At 43.9% G+C, this 16,892-nt stretch overlaps 1 protein-coding gene across 2 annotated transcripts in view; it reads left to right on the top strand.

The window, feature by feature from the left end:
• Window positions 1–2,508: 2,508 nt before the first annotated feature.
• Window positions 2,509–16,892, top strand: part of dclre1c (DNA cross-link repair 1C, PSO2 homolog (S. cerevisiae)) — a 60,413-nt gene continuing 46,029 nt past the window's right edge. The window contains exons 1-2 of one of the 2 annotated variants that reach the window (XM_060842594.1): window positions 2,509–2,661; window positions 8,900–8,951. In XM_060842594.1, the coding sequence (XP_060698577.1) occupies window positions 2,553–2,661; window positions 8,900–8,951 (161 nt within the window). In that variant the 5' untranslated portion in view covers window positions 2,509–2,552. Of the gene's footprint in view, window positions 2,662–3,592; window positions 3,666–8,899; window positions 8,952–16,892 lie in introns of those variants that run through there. The other variant, XM_060842595.1, reaches the window with a different exon arrangement.

A 16,892-nucleotide genomic window follows, 5' to 3' on the forward strand; every position in this document is an offset into this window, starting at 1 on the left:
AGGAGGGTGTCAGTGGAAGGGTACTGGTTGGTGCGGCGGGAAAGGAAGAAGCATTTCCCCTCCCCCCACCTTGTCTCAGTCGGTTCCCTCAACTCAGCACCGCCCTCCTAACCTGCAATCCTCTTCCTGACCTCTCCGCCCCCAACCCACTCCGGCCTATCACCCTCACCTTGACCTCCTTCCACCCATCGCCCCTCCCCCCTACCTTTTATCTTAGCCTGCTTGGCTGCTCTCTTATCCCTGATGAAGGGCTTATGCTCGAAACGTCGAATTCTCTATTCCTGAGATGCTGCCTGGCCTGCTGTGCTTTGACCAGCAACACATTTGCAGCTGTGATCTCCAGCATCTGCAGACCTCATTTTTTACTCGTGTTTCTCAGTGGTGTGAGCAGAGAGACAAGCTCAACATTCTGGTCTGTCAGCTGCTAGCCAGCATTTCTTTTATTTGCATAAAATGTTCTCTATTCATAAATTATAAGGGTAATACAAAACAATTAAAGTTGGACATTACAGAAAACACAATTTAAAATCATGTTTTTAATTTAAGCGTCACACCCACATGCCTCCATCTAAATGCAAAATAAGAACATTTCCCAAATATGACCATACAAACATAACTTGGAGTCTGGAGCAGGCCATTCAGCCCCTTGAGCCTGCTCTGCCATTTAATACAATCATGGATGATCTCATCTCACCCTTGACTCCATTTCCTTGCCTGCACTCTATAACCTTTCAACCTGTTATTAATTAAAAATGTCTCCTCCTTAAATTTACTTAAAGTTGTTGGAGGCTAGTACAATTGCAACATTCAAAAGGCATCTGGATGGGTATATGAATAGGAAGGGTTTGAGGGATATGGGCTGGGTGCTGGCAGGTGAGACTAGATTGGGTTGGGACATCTGGTCAACATGGACAAGTTGGATTGAAGGGTCTGTTTCCGTGCTCTACATTTCTATGACCTATGACTTTATCTGCTGCATTCTTGGGGTAGTGAATCACAGATTTACAACTCTTTGTGAGAAGTAATTCCCCTTCACAGTTTTAAATCTGCAACCTCTATCCAAAAATTATGACCTCTCATTCTAGATTGCCATATGAAGCAACATTTTTTCTATGTCTACTTTCTCAAACCAGGTGAGCATGTCTGAGCACACCTTAGGAACAGATTAGCGTTTACAAGAAAGATACCTAGACTTCAGGGGTTAAGTTATGAGGAAAGATTATACAAATTAGGCTTGTTTTCTCTAGAATTTAGAAAGTTACAGGGTGATCTGATCAAAATCTTCAAAATATTAAGAAGAAGACAGAGTAGATAAAGATAAACTAGTTCAACTGGTTGGGGATTCTAGAACGAGGGGCATAGTCTGAGAATTAGGGCCAGAGCATTCAGGAGAGATCAGATTAGATTCCCTACAGTATGGAAACAGGCCCTTTGGTCCAACAAGTCCACACGAACTCTCCGAAGAGAAACTCTCCCAGACCTATTCCCTTACATTTACTCCTGACTAATCCACCTAACACTATGTGCAATTTAGCGTGGCCAATTCACCTGACCTGTACATCATTGGGACCGGGGTGAAACCGGATCTCCCAGAGGAAACCCCCAGACACACGGGGAGAACATGCAAACTCCACACAGACAGTTGCCTAAAGCGGGAATTGAACCCAGGTCCCTGGCACTGTGAGGCAGCAGTGCTAACCAATGAGCCACCGTGCCACCCAGATGTTAGGAAGCGATTCTACACACAAAGGGTGGGAGTGGTTGGGAATCTCGTCCACAAATGAAACTGGATATTGGATCAGCTGTTAATTTTAAAGCTGAGAGGAATAACTGTTTGTTCTGCAAAGGCATTAAAGGATATGGGTCAAAGGCAGGTGTATATGAAGTTAGGCCACAGATCAGTCATGATCCCATTAAATGGTGGAACAAGCTAGAGGGGCTAAATGGCCTACTCCTGTTCCTATGTTTCCTTCAGGTTATTTTTATATATACCTCAATTCGTTCTCCCGTCACTCTAAACTCCAGAGAGTATAAGGCCAAAACTGAACAATCTACTTCATAAGGCAACCCCCTTCTGGAATCAATCAATCCAGTGAACCTCCTCTGAACTGCCTTTAATACAACCAGATCCCTCCTCATGTAAGGGAACCAAAATTGTAGGCAATACTCTAGGGCAGTTCACTAATGCCTTGAACAGTTGCATCAACTGTTCCCTACTCCTTTAGTCCAACAATCCCTATTCCTTTAGCAATAAAGTGCTAAATTAAATATTATTTATAAAACTCCAGTAGAAGTAACGAGGGATTACTGAGCGCCGGGGTACATCAAGGTAGAATTAAATATAGACAATTTCCAAATATTCAACCCCAACTCTCTCCCCCAAACACCAGGAAATCCTCAACACTAGATCCTTCCGGCTTTTCCTGATCTTCCGGGATCGTCAGCCACAGGGCCCCGCCCATGGGCTGCTCTGATTGGCCCTGTGATGTATCAATCGGAGCCGGTAAATTGTATCCATTTGCGGCGGATCGGCTGGTTACCGACAAGTAGCAATGAGCTCGTTTCAGGGTCGCATGCACGAATACCCCAGCATCTCCATCGATAGGTTTGACAGAGACAACCTACTGGCCAAAGCTTATTTCTTGTCGCATTGTCATAAAGGTGGGAGAGCTCTCTTTGTGAAACTAATTCCAGGGGGATGGGAGGAGGAGGAGGGCAGTGAGTAATTGCTGAAACAAACATACACTCTGTCTCTGCTGAGGAAGTCACCAAACTCGAAATATTAACTCTATTTCTCTCTCCACAGATGCTGCCAGAGCTTCTGAGTTTCTCCAGTGATGTCTATGTTTCTGATCTCCTGTAGTTGTTTATTTTGTTGCTCAAGGAGTGACAGGGCTGCCTTGAGAAACCAGCCTCACGCAGAGTGGGTGGAGCAGTGTCTCACTACCCTCACATACTGCCTGGGTGGACCTGCCTCCCCACTGAGGGGCTGGGGACTCAGAGCCAGCTGCTTCGTCTCAGTCCAAAGATGAGGTTTGGCCGCAGAGAGCTGTCACTGGCAAATTGCAAGATTCGGAGTTGTCCTGTTGTCATAGTGTTGGGACTGAGGTTCCTCAGGGTCCCTTTTACCGACTTCTGTCAGATCCCTTCAGAATTCAGTATGCTGGTAGGATCATTTGTTTTGTATTGTAGTGTTTCTAATCCCCTGATATACTCTCTCCCAGTGAGGCAAACACCTCAAGGTGAAAAAAATTAGGTACAAAACTGAAGGAGCTAAAAAGACATCCCTGGGGCTGGGTGTCAATGCTGGTCGATTGCACTAACCAGTTCCTGGTTACAAACCCTGTGGGTGGAATAAGACCATGAGAAATATGAACAGAAGTAGACCATTGCAGCTCCTCAAACCTGCCCTGACATTCAGTAGGGTCATAGCTGATCTGACAATCTTCAGAAGTTCCAAAGAGTCTCAACTCTCTAAGAAATGACACCTCTTAATCTTGTCAGAGAAAGTGAGGACTGCAGATGCTGGAGATCAGAGCTGAAAAATGTGTTGCTGGAAAAGCGCAGCAGGTCAGGCAGCATCCAAGGAGCAGGAGAATCAACGTTTTAGGCATGAGCCCTTCTTCAGGAATGAGGAAAGTGTGCCAAGCGGGCTGAGATAAAAGGTAGGGAGGAGGGACTTGGGGGAGGGACATTGGAAATGCGATAGGTGGAAGGAGGTTAAGGTGAGGGTGATAGGCCGGAGTGGGGTGGGGGCGGAGAGGTCAGGAAGAAGATTGCAGGTTAGGAAGGTGGTGCTGACTTCGAGGGTTGGGACTGAGACAAGTTGGGGGGAGGGGTAAAGAGGAAACTGGAGAAAGCTGAGTTCATCCCTTGTGGTTGGAGGGTTCCTAGGTGGAAGATGAGGTGCTCTTCCTCCAGCCGTCGTGTTGCTATGGTCTGGCGATGAAGGAGTCCAAGGACCTGCATGTCCTTGGTGGAGTGGGGGGGGGGAGAGGTTTGGAGTGTTGAGCCACGGGGCGGTTGGGTTGGTTGGTCCGGGTGTCCCAGAGGTGTTCTCTGAAACGTTCTGCAAGTAGGCGGCCTGTCTCCCCAATATAGAGGAGGCCACATCGGGTGCAGCGGATGCAGTAAATGATGTGTGTGGAGGTGCAGGTGACCTGCTGTGCGGATATGGAAGGATACCTTGGGGCCTTGGAGGGAAGTAAGGGAGGAGGTGTGGGCGCAAGTTTTGCATTTCTTGTGGTTGCAGGGGAAGGTGCCGGGAATTGAGGTTGGGTTGGTGGGGGGTGTGGATCTGATGAGGGAGTCACGGAGGGAGTGGTCTTTTTGGAAAGCTGATAGGGGAGGGGAGGGAAATATATCCCTGGTGGTGGGGTCTGTTTGAAGGTGGCGGAAATGACGACTGATGATACGATGTATATGGGGGGAAATTGCGGTCTTTGAAGAAGGAGGCCTTCTGGGTTGTTCGGTATTGGAACTGGTCCTCCTGGGAGCAGGTGCAGCAGAGACGAAGGAATTGGGAATATGGGATGACGTTTTTACAGGGGGCAGGGTGGGAGGAGGTGCAGTCTAGGTAGCTGTGGGAGTCGGTTGGTTTATAGTGAATGGCCGTGTTGATTCGGTCGCCCGAGATAGAAATGGAGAGGTCTAGGAAGGGGAGAGAGGAGTCTGAGATGGTCCAGGTAAATTTGAGGTCGGGGGTGGAAGATGTTGGTAAAGTGAATGAACTGTTCAACCTCCTCGTGGGAGCACGAGGCAGCGCCTCTGTCCTTGAGCCCCGCCCCTCCAATCACCACCAGGACAGAACCCTACTGGTCCTCATCTACCACCCCACCAACCTCCATATGCATTGTATCATCCATGGCTCAACACTTCAACTCCCCCTCCCACTCCACCAAGGAAATGCAGGTCTTTGGACTCCTCCATCGCCAGACTATAGCAACACGACAGCTGGAGGACGAGCGCTTCATCTTCTGCCTAGGAACCCTCCAACCACAAGGGACGAACTCCGCTTTCTCCAGTTTCCTCATTTCCCCTCCCCCCACCTTGTCTCAGTCCCAACCCTCGAACTCAGCACCGCCCTCCTAACCTGCAATCTTCTTCCTGACCTCTCCGCCCCCACCCCACTCCGGCCTATCACCCTCACCTTGACCTCCTTCCACCTATCACATTTCCAATGCCCCTCCCCCAAGTCCCTCCTCCCTACCTTTTATCTTAGCCTGCTTGGTACATTTTTCTCATTCCTGAAGAAGGGCTCATGCCCAAAACGTCGATTTTCCTGTTCCTTGGATGCTGCCTGACCTGCTGTGCTTTTCCAGCAATAAATTTTCACCTCTTAACCTTGGACTTGTGACTGCCATCTGGTCCTAGACTCTCCCATGAGAGGAAATATCCTCTCAGCATTTCAGCTAAGTCCCTTAAGTATCCTATATATTTCAATGAGATCATCTCTCATTCTTCTAATCTCCTGTGGGTAGAGTCCCAACCTGTTTAACCTAAGCTCATAAGACAGTTCCTCCCTACCAGCGATCATCCTGGTGAACATCCTCTAAACTGCCTACAATTAAATGATATCTTTCCCTAAATGTGTGCACTCAAACAGCTCTTACTGTTACAGATATGCTCTCACCAGTACCTTTTACAAGCCAGTAAGATTTCCCTATTCTTATGCCCCAACACCCCAGAAATAAAGGGCAACATTCCATTAGCATTCTGATTACTGGCTGCACCCATGTATTAGCTTTCTGTATCACCTCGGCACAATGTCATGGGCCAGAGGGCCTGTTCTGTGCTGTACTTTTCTATGTTAAGATGGATTTTAAGTTAAAAAGCACACAACACCAGGTTATAGTCCAACAGAACAATAAAACAAACTCAAGAACTTTGGATGCTGGAGGTACTCAGCAGATGTTGTAGTTCTGTTCGCCGAGCTGGAAGTTTTTGCTGCAAACGTTTCGTTCCCTGGCTAGGGAACATCATCAGTGCTATTGGAGCCTCCTGTGAAGCGCTGCTTTGATGTTTCTTCCGGTATTTATAGCTTCACAGGAGGCTCCAATAGCACTGATGATGTTCCCTAGCCAGGGAACGAAACGTTTGCAGCAAAAACTTCCAGCTCGGCGAACAGAACTACAACAACGGACACCCGAGCTACAAATCTTCAACCAGACTTTAAACTCAGCAGATCTGACAGCATCTGTGGAGAAAGAAAAAGAGTTAATGTTTTGTTCAATGTCCTTCAAACTCTCTTTCTCTCTCAACAGATGCTGCCAAATCATCTGAGTTCCTCCAGCAGTTGGTTTTTATTTGTAATCCAGAACCCAAGATGATGTTCTAGCTTTGAATCCCACCATGGCAGAACTCAACAAAAAGTTAGCCCTAATGTTGACCACGTTATTGTTTGTTGTAAAAACACATCTGGATCACTAATATCTCTTCTAAGGAAGAAAATCTGTTGCCATTAACTGGTCTGGCCTACATGTGACACCAGATCCACAGTAATGTATTTGACTCTTAACTGTCCTCTGGGAATTAGAGATAGACACTAAATGCTGACTCAACTCGTGATGACTACATCCCATGATTGTTTTTTTGAAAAATCCACCACTTGTGAGCATCTACAATGAAAGGAATCTGTGCTAAACCAGTTCAATCTTGATCACAGGTGCCTGAGTACCCACCCCGTATGATGCTGTAGACCCAAACAATGCTTCATGTGTCAGAGGAGTTTCACTTCTACAGACTGACTCTCACTTTTTAAACTCAACAAATGAGGAAGTGATTATTTACTTCTAAGAATGGGGTTTGCTAATTAATAATGCTGTGCTAATGGATTAGTCTTGGAGTTGCTCAGCCCTGCTCCCAGATTGGCTTTGGGTTTTGATTATATTGACCAAGAATGCTCTCTGCACCCTCCCCCCCATCAGAGAACCTTGTCCAGCCCTTCCTTCCATTTGATTAAGCAACTCTTAAATCTCTTCCTTTTCATCAGCTGAAAAGTTATTGACATAAAATTCTTATTTCTCTCCGCAGATGCTGCCTGACCTGCTGAGTTTCTCCAGCCATTTCTTTTTGTTCATGTTTCAGCATCTGCAGACCTATTTTTGTTTCAGTCTGCTCTGGTTTTGAGTACCAATTGAGTTAGGGAGGGGGTTCCAGAATTTTGTCCCAACAACTCAGAAGGGACGGTAATATTGATCCAAGTTGGCAGGGTGTGTGGCTTGGAGGGGCAATTAAAACTATTGGTGTCTCCATGTACCTGCTGTTCTTTGAGATGGTTAGAGTCATCGGGGACATTTAAGCGACTGCTGGACATGCACATGGATAGCAGTGAGTTGAGGGGTGCGTAGGTTAAGTTACTATATTTTACATTAGGATTAACCTCGGCACAATGTCATGGGCCAGAGGGCTTGTTCTGTGCTGTACTTTTCGATGTTAAGATGGATTTTAAGTTAAAAATCACACAACACCAGGTTATAGTCCAACAGATTTAATTGGAAGCACTAGCTTTTGCAGCACTGCTTCTTCATCAGATGGTTGTGGAGGACACCATTGTAAGACACAGAGTTTATTACAAAAGTTTACAGTGTGATGTAACTGAAATTATACATTCAACATATTGTCTAGGTAACACCAATTGTTACCGTTAATCCGAGAATGCAACTTTAAAAAGAAGTTTTGTGATTTACACATGAAAGAAGTGAAACTATTTGAGCAGATGAAAGACTCAACAAAGAATCAAGGTGTTTTTCAATGTATAATTTCAGTTACATCACATTGTAAACTTTTGCTATAAATTCTGTGCCTTACAATTGTGTCTTCCGCAATCACCTGATGAAGGAGCGTCGCTCCGAAAGCTAGTGCTTCCAATTAAACCTGTAGGACTATAACCTGGTGTTGTGTGATTTTTTTACTTTGTACACCTCAGTCCAACACCAGCATCTCCAAATCAAAATGGATTTTAGGTGGTGGTGTTATGGGTTTGGAAAGTGCTGTCAAAGGAACCTTGGTGAGTTGCTGCAGTGAATCTTGCAGATGGTACATGCTGCTGTTACTGTGTATCTTCGGTGAAGGGAGTGAATGTTAAAGGTAATGCATGTGCTGCCAGTGAAGTGAGCTGCTTTGTCCTGGATGGTGTCAAACTTCTTGAGTGTTGCACCCATCCAGGCACGTGGAGAGTATTCCATCACATTCCTGACTTGTGTCTTGTGTAGGCTTGTCATTTTCTCCCCTGGATGAAATTCTATTTCTAACGCTTCAACATGTGACGCATTAACAGATCCCATCGATACTAGAACCTCCTTTCTGCACAGAACTGATGAATTGCAACCTGGCAGAAATATTGAAATACTGTCTTTTTGAGGTTTCTGGGGTACAGAGAGTTATAGAGATGTACAGCATGGAAACAGACCCTTTGGTCCAACTCGTCCATGCTGACTAGATATTCTAAACTAATCTAGTCCCATTTACTAGCATTTGACCCAAATCCCTCTAAACCCTTCATTTTCATATACCCATCCAAATGCCTTTTAAATGTTGTAATTGTACCAACCTCCACCATTCCCTCTGGCAGCTCATTCTATACACCCACTACCCTCTGCATGAAAAAGTTGCTCTTAGGTCTCTTTTATATCTTTCCCCTCTCACCCTAAGCCTATGCCCTCTAGTTCTGGGCTCCCTCACCCCAGGGAAAAGACCTTGTCTATTTATCCTATCCATGCCCCTCAGGATTTTATAAATGTAAGGCAAAGAAAATCAAGAAAAATTGCAGATTTATTTGAGTCAGAGGATTCTATTAATGCTGACCACTTGTCCAACATTACTTTAGTTAGAATAGAAGAGCTACAGCCTGTGGATTTATACAGAATTGCTGAATGGTCAATTTTCATCTATTTTTCAGATCATATGAAAGGATTAAGAGCTCCTGTTCTGAAGCGCCGACTGGAATGCAGGTACTGTTCCACTTTCATTTCTGAAATGATATTGGCAGGGAATGCATTCTCAGGATTTGGAGAGGTGATATACCTGGTTTGTGTATCTTGTGATAGCCATTTTGTTTTCACTCTGATCATTGTATGATAACTTATGGTTTTGAATTGGTTTGATTTATTATTGTCACATGTACTGAGATACAGTGAAAAGTATTGTTTTGCATGCTATCCAGACAAATCATACCTTACATAAGCACATTAGGGTAATCGGACAGAATGCAGAATACAGTATTACAGCAACAGAGAAGGCGCAGAGAAAGATCAACTCTAAAATATGAGAGGTCCATTCATAAGTCTGATAACATCAGGGAAGAAGCTGTTCTTGAATCTGTTGGTACGTGTTTTCAAACTTTTGTTTCTTCTGCCCAATGGATGAGAGTATAATCGGTGTGGGAGGGGTCTTTAATTATATCGGCTGCTTTCCTGAAGCAGCGGAAAGTGTAGATGGATGGAAGGATGGTTTTCGTGATGGACTGGACTGGATTCACAACTCTCTAATTTCTTGTGGTCTTGGGCGTAGTTGTCGTACCAATTTGTATTCATCCAAAAAGGATGTCTTGTATGTTGCGTCTATAAAAATTGGTAGGAGTCCTTGTGGACATGCTGAATTTCCTGAGCCCCCAGAGGAAGTAGGGGAAGTGCTAAAGCTAACACAATCTATCATGAAATTTCTATGGCCCATTATACATTATGTTGTAATCTTTCAGGAATCACTGGAGTCAGGGAGTTTGCCAGAAGACTGCAAATTGGCTAATGAAACGCCCCTGTTTAAGAAGGGAGGAAGGCAGAAGACAGGAAATTATAGGCCAATTCACCTGACCTCGGTCATTAGTAAGATTTTAGAAGTCTTTATTAAGGATCAGATTGCAGAGTACTTGGAACTGCATAGCAAAATAGGGCTGAGTCAGCACAGCTTTATCAAAGCTAGTACGCTTGACAAATTTGTTACAATTCTTTGAGGAGGTAACCAGCACATTAGCAAAGGAGAGCCAGAGGACATCATAGAGTCATAGAGATGCACAGCATGGAAACCGACCCTTCAGTCCAACCCGTCCATGCTCCTCCTCTCACTTATCTCTCCACTCTTCAGGCTCTCTGCCTGTATTCCTGATGAAGGGCTTTTACCCGAAACATTGATTTTACTGCTCCTCGGATGCTGCCTGAACTGCTGTGCTCTTCCAGCACCACTAATCCAGAATCTGGTTTCCAGCATCTGCAGTCATTGTTTTTACCAACCAGATATCCCAACCCAATCTAGTCCCACCTGCCAGTGCCAAGCCCATATCCCTCCAAACCCTTCCTATTCATACACCCATCCAAATGCCTCTTAAAAGTTGCAATTGTACCAGCCTGCACCATATCCTCTGGCAGCTCACTCATACACGTACCACCCTCTGCGTGAAAAAGTTGCCCTTTAGGTCTCTTTTATATCTTTCCCCTCTCACCCTTAAACCTATGCCCTCTAGTTCTGGGCTCCCCGACCCCAGGGAAAAGACTTTGTCTATTTATCCTATCCATGCCCCTCATAATTTTGTAAACCTCTATAAGGTCACCTCTCAGCTTCCGATGCTCCAGGGAAAACAGCCCCAGGCTGTTCAGCCTCTCCCTGTAGCTCAGACCCTCCAACCCTGGCAACATCCTTGTGAATCTTTTCTGAACCCTTTCAAGTTTCATAACATATTTCTGATAGGAAGGAGACCAGAATTGCATGCAATATTCTAACAGTGGCCGAACCAATGTCCTGTAATGGGTAAGTAAAAAGTGAAGTCTGCAGATGCTGGAGATCAGAGCTGAAAATGTGTTGCTGGTTAAAGCACAGCAGGTCAGGCAGCATCCAAGGAACAGGAAATTTGATGTTTCGGGCCAGAGCCCTTCATCAGGAATCCTGATGAAGGGCTCTGGCCCGAAACGTCGAATTTCCTGTTCCTTGGATGCTGCCTGACCTGCTGTGCTTTAACCAGCAACACATTTTCAGCACCTGTAATGGGTAATCCAAGATGGAGGACGGGAAAAATTTCTAGCTGTCAGAGCTGCTCCTTTTTTTTTGAGGTATTTTAGGTGTTGGAGGTGATTTCCTCGCTATGCAGGAGCAGCAATTACTGTTTTATATGCTGTTGCATTGTTTTTGAACTTTGGAAAAACAAGTCAAAACAACAGCAGTTTAAAAGGAAGATCAGACAAAGGGAGCACATGGTAAGGACGGTGCAGGAGAAAGTGAGAGAGAGAAAGAGAAACCTGCACAGTTACCGCCTTTGCTGTTTGAATTCGTGTATCGCTGGACATTGGAGTGCATCTGGGAAAATTAACATCTATTTGGATTTCCAGCAGTTGTTTGACAAGGTGCCATACGGGAGGCTCCTAAATAAGATAAGAAATAATGGTGTTAGGGGCAAGATGCTGGTATGTGGAGAGGATTGGCTGACACGCAGAAGGCAGAGAGTGGGGCTAAAGAAATCTTTTTCAGGATGGCAGACATTGACTAGTGGAGTTCTGCAGGGATCTGTGCTTGAACCACAATTATTTACATTGTGCATGAACCATCTGGGCAAAGGAACGGAGGGGATTGTTGGTACATTTGCAAATGACGTGAAGAGGGACAGGTGGTGTTGAGGAAGTGAGGAGGCTGCAGAAAGACTTGGACAGGCTAGGGGAGTAGACAAAGCAGTGGATAATGGAACACCGCGTAGGAAAATGTGAGGTTATACACTTTGGTCAGAAGAATAGAGACTTTGGGGAAAGGCTTTGGAAATCTGAAACAGAAAGGGACTTGAGAGTCTCAGTTCAGGATTCTCTTAAAGTTAACATGCAGGTGCCAATGACAGTTCGGAAGGCAAATACAATGTCAGCATTCATTTCAAGAGGGCTAGAATATAAGAGCAGAGATGTACTGCCTAGGCTGTATAAGGCTCTGGTCAGACTGCATTTGGAATACTGTGAGCAAATGTGCCACATCTAGGGAAGGATGTGCTGGCATTGGAAGGGATTCAGAGGAGGTTTACAAGAATGACCCTGGGGATGTCAATGAGGAGCAGTTAAGGACCCTGGTTCTTTTATAGATATTTTTGTTGTAAATTTAACATTTTTACAAGTTTACAAAAATAAAAAAAACTCTCAAGTACAAACATTGATATACAATTAAATCTTAAATAAATAATAACCAAAATTTAACAACAGAAAAATACCGAGAGAAAAAAACCAAAACTCAACTAACTACTAATCTAACCTACAACTAACCAGAGTGTATAATTAAGTCTCTTACATTATTCAAATAAGAGAAAGAAAAGAAAACCAATGGAAAACACAGAAATTGGATAGTGAGATCCATGCTCGGAATGTGTTAACATCAAATGTAACAAAACCCATATTCGTGCAGGATTCCCTTCCCAAGGGGCCCCAGACCAGCCACGTTCGCAATCTCAATTAAATAAAAGCCCTTATTAGGATAGCTGAAATATCTGTATTTATATAATTCAAGGAGGGCTGCCATATTTTATGAAATAATTTGGTCTTTCGGTGCACCATATTTGTAAGGAAGTCAATTAATTCATTCATTCATTCATAATCTGTGCCAATTTGAAAGTCCAGGGGGGCCCTCAGCCACCCAGTTTACCAAAATATTTTTCCTTGCACAGAAAGAGAGAATAGAAAATAATCTCTTCCCGTGCATATCCAGGGAGGGTAAGTTCGAAAAGCCCAAAAGGAGAGATACGGGGTCCACTTTAATTTCCGTTCCTAAAATTTCTGTCAGGGTACTTGCTATTTTAGTCCAGTATCTACAGATCTTATGACAGGTCTATAGGCAATGGACAAGAGTGCACACCTCTATTTTACATTTGGGACATATTGGAGATGCTCCTGCCTTAAATTTTGCCAATCGATCCGGTGCTATATGGGCCCTATGAAGTATCTTCAGCTGGGTAGCCTGAGTTCTGTTACAGATGGTGATTCTTCTGGCATTTTCCCAAATGTCATTCCACGTTTCTATAGAGATTTCTAGTCCCAAATCCTGATCCCATGTTTTAAGCAGATTGTCCATATCTCCCGATACTTCATCATGTAGTAAATGATAAATAGTACTGACGAAATATACCCCCATTGGTCGTAGCACTCTACATTCTCTATCTGATTTATAAAGACTATCTAATAACGTAGTCTTCTTCTGTATATAGTCTCGAATTTGGAAGTATCAAAAGAGGTCTCCATTAGGTAATCCGAGTTTCTGACGCTGTTCAAAAGACATCAGGACCCCTTCTTTAAATAGGTCTCCTAGACATGAGATACCCCTGGATCTCCAGAGTTTAAAAGTGACATCTGTAAACCCCAGTTGGAATCCCCATGCTCCCACTATCGGAGCATAGGGGGATGTTTTATGTGAGTTGCCCTCATTTTGCTGCATTATATTCCAAGCTTTAATTGTGTTTAGTATTAAAGGGTTTTTACGGTGATCCATAATGATTTTCCTCTTGTCTAAAAATAAAAGGTTAATAAGTGGGCATTTTACTTGAGAAGCCTCAATCTCCAGCCAGATTGATTGCGGGTCAGACAAGACCCGCCAGCTATGTAACTTAATAACTGATATTTCCTAAAATCTGGGAAGTCCAATCCTCCCCTTGCCTGTGGAAGCTGTAGCTTCTTCAGCTTAATGAGGGGCTGTCTATGATTCCAAATAAAGGAACCCAACCAGCCATATAATTTACATAGTGCCAGCCTTGGCAGCATCACCAGAAGCATTCTCATAGAGTATAGGAGGGGGGCAGGTCATTCATTTTAATTAGTGCTATTCTACCCAGCCAGGAAATTGGAAGGTCTCCCCATCGCTGGAGGTCCTGCCTTATCCTTTCCAGTAAATGCACAAAGTTAGCCTTGTATAACTGACCAAATACTGGGGTAATAAAAAATACCTAAATATAAGAAACCCTCCAGGGACCACCGAAAGGGAAAGTGTGATCCGTCCACTAAGTGGGGTATCATAGCAAGGCCACCCATTGGCATAGCCTCCGATTTTGAGAAATTAATTTTGTAGCCTGAGAATGCACTAAATGTATTAATAACTTGGATTAAGCGAGGCACGGACATCAGAGGATTACTGAGGAATAGAAGAACATCATCTGCATACAGGGTAATTTTATGTTTACCTGTACCAATCCTCGGGACCGTTATATTCGGATCAGCTCGCATAGCTTCTGCTAGTGGTTCAATTATTAGCGTAAATAACAATGGTGAGAGAGGACATCCCTGACGGCAGCCCCTACCCACACTGAAGCTATCCGAACCTAATCCATTGGTAACCACAACTGCTTTGGGATCACTATAGAATGTTGAGACGCATTTGGTAAACACCTTTCCAACGCCAAACCTTTCCAATGTGTAAAACAAATATGACCATACAACCCTATCGAATGCCTTTTTCGCGTCTAATGAGACTACTACTCCTGGTATCTTTCCCTGATGGCAGGCTTGAATCATATTCAAAACCCTTCTAATATTATTGGATGATCTACGGCCCTTAATAAACCCTGTCTGATCCTCCTTTATGATATGTGGCAATACCCTTTCTAGTCTCAATGCTAACATTTTAGAAAGGATTTTAAAATCTACATTTAGCAAGGATATTGGTCTGTGTGACGCACAATCTTCTGGGTCCTTTCCTTTTTTAAGGGTAAGAGAGATATTTGCCTCTTTCAACGAAGACGGGAGACAGCCCTGACTGTATGCATAGTTATACATGTCCATAAGTGGACCAGTATCCAAGGAATAGGAAATTTGACATTTCGGGCATAAGCCCTTCATCAGGCTTGTGCCCGAAACGTCGAATTTCCTATTCCTTGGATGCTGCCTAACCTGCTGTGCTTTAACCAGCAACACATTTTCAGCTGTGATCTCCAGCATCTGCAGACCTCATTTTTTACCCATAAGTGGACCAGCCAATATTCCTTTAAATTCTTTATAGAATTCAGCTTGACAGCCATCTGGGCCAGGTGCCTTACCGCTCTGAAGTTGCCTAATTGTGTCAAGTATTTCTTGGACTGCTAGGGGGGCATTTAAGACCGATACCTGTTCTGGAGTTAGGTCTGAAAGGTCAAATTTTTAAAAAAATGATTGCATCCCCCTAGTCCTGCGATTCATATAAATCAGAATAAAATTTTCTAAAGATTGCATTAATCCTTTTATGATAATGAGTCAAAATACCCGTGCTTTCAGTCATGATTGAATGGTGGAGTGGACTCAATGGGCTGAATGACCTAACTCTGCTCCTATACATTATGGTCTTGATGCTGCTTCAAAGCCCAAGGCCTTTTCTGCAGTTTGCCTGTCTTGCAATTGGGTAACAGCAATGTATTTCTGAGGTGTCTATTAAATTTAATTATTTGAACTAGCTTAAACGCAAACATGTTAGAATCTTGTGAATACAGCAAAAGTCATGTTGGGTTTCTGTTTTGGATTTAAAAAGTTGCATTTGTTAAATGTAGTTTAATGATTAGAGATACTGATGACTAAAACATTTTCATCCTAGATTCCCCCGGTGTATCAGTCTTATCCATGCATTGTCTCTGCTTCTGATGATTATCACATCTGCCCACTCAGTTCTTTATTCGCTCATGGAAGATGGGCATCACTGGCTGGTCAGCATTTTACTCACGAGAACTGGAGTCCAGTTCTGGTCAATGATAACCCCAAGGATGTTGACAGTGGAGGATTCAGTGATGGTAACACCATTGAATGTCAAGGGGTGGTGATTAGATTGTCTCTTATTGGGCATAGTCTTTGCCTGACAATGACTCATTGAGTTTGGCAGCAGATGGCCCGTTGTGTCCATTATGTCAGCACCAGTCATTGAGAACCTATCTACTCTAGTCCTATTTTGCAGCATGTGATTCATAGGTTTGTTGTGTCAAATGATCATCTAAATACTTCTTTAAAGTTATTATGGTTCCTGCATCTACCACCCATTCAGGTGGTGAGTTTTAGATCTCTGTGTGAAAAACATTCTGCCTTAAATCCCTTCTAATCCTCCTGCCTTTTACCTTAAATCTGTGCCCTCTGAGTATTAATCTCTCTATTAATGTAGAAAGTTTCTTCCTGTCTACCCTATCTGTGCCCCACATAATTTTCTAAACTTCAAATAGGACACTCTGAGCTGACTGTGAGGCCTGTGACCAGTGCAGTGCCACAAGGATCGGTGCTGGGTCCTCTACTTTTTGTCATTTACATAAATGATTTGGATGTGAGCATAAGAGGTACAGTTAGTAAGTTTGCAGATGACACCAAAATTGGAGATGTAGTGGACAACGAAGAGGGTTACCTCAGATTACAACAGGATCTGGACAAATGGGCCAATGGGCTGAGAAGTGGCAGATGGAGTTTAATTCAGATAAATGCGAGATGCTGCATTTTGGGAAAGCAAATCTTAGCAGGACTTGTACACTTAATGGTAAGGTCCTAGGGAGTGTTGCTGAACAAAGAGACCTTGGAGTGCAGGTTCATAGCTCCTTGAAAGTGGAATCTCAGGTAGATAGGATAGTGAAGGCAGCATTTGGGATGCTTTCCTTTATTGGTCAGAGTATTGAGTACAGGAGTTGGGAGGTCATGTTGCAGCTGTACAGGACATTGGTTAGGACACTGTTGGAATATTGTGTGCAGTTCTGGTCTCCTTCCTATCGGAAAGATGTTGTGAAACTTGAAAGGGTTCAGAAAAACTTTACAAGGATGTTGCCAGGGTTGGAGGATTTGAGCTACAGGGAGAGGCTGAACAGGCTGGGGCTATTTTCCCTGGAGCATCGGAGGCTGAGGGGTGACCTTCTAGAGGTTACAAAATTATGAGGGGCATGGATAGGATAAATAGACAAAGTCTTTTCCCTGGGGTCAGTGAGTCCAGAACTAGAGGGCATAGGTTTAGGGTGA

The sequence above is a fragment of the Hemiscyllium ocellatum genome, chromosome 23 (assembly GCF_020745735.1).
Source record: "Hemiscyllium ocellatum isolate sHemOce1 chromosome 23, sHemOce1.pat.X.cur, whole genome shotgun sequence".
NCBI lineage: Eukaryota > Metazoa > Chordata > Chondrichthyes > Orectolobiformes > Hemiscylliidae > Hemiscyllium > Hemiscyllium ocellatum.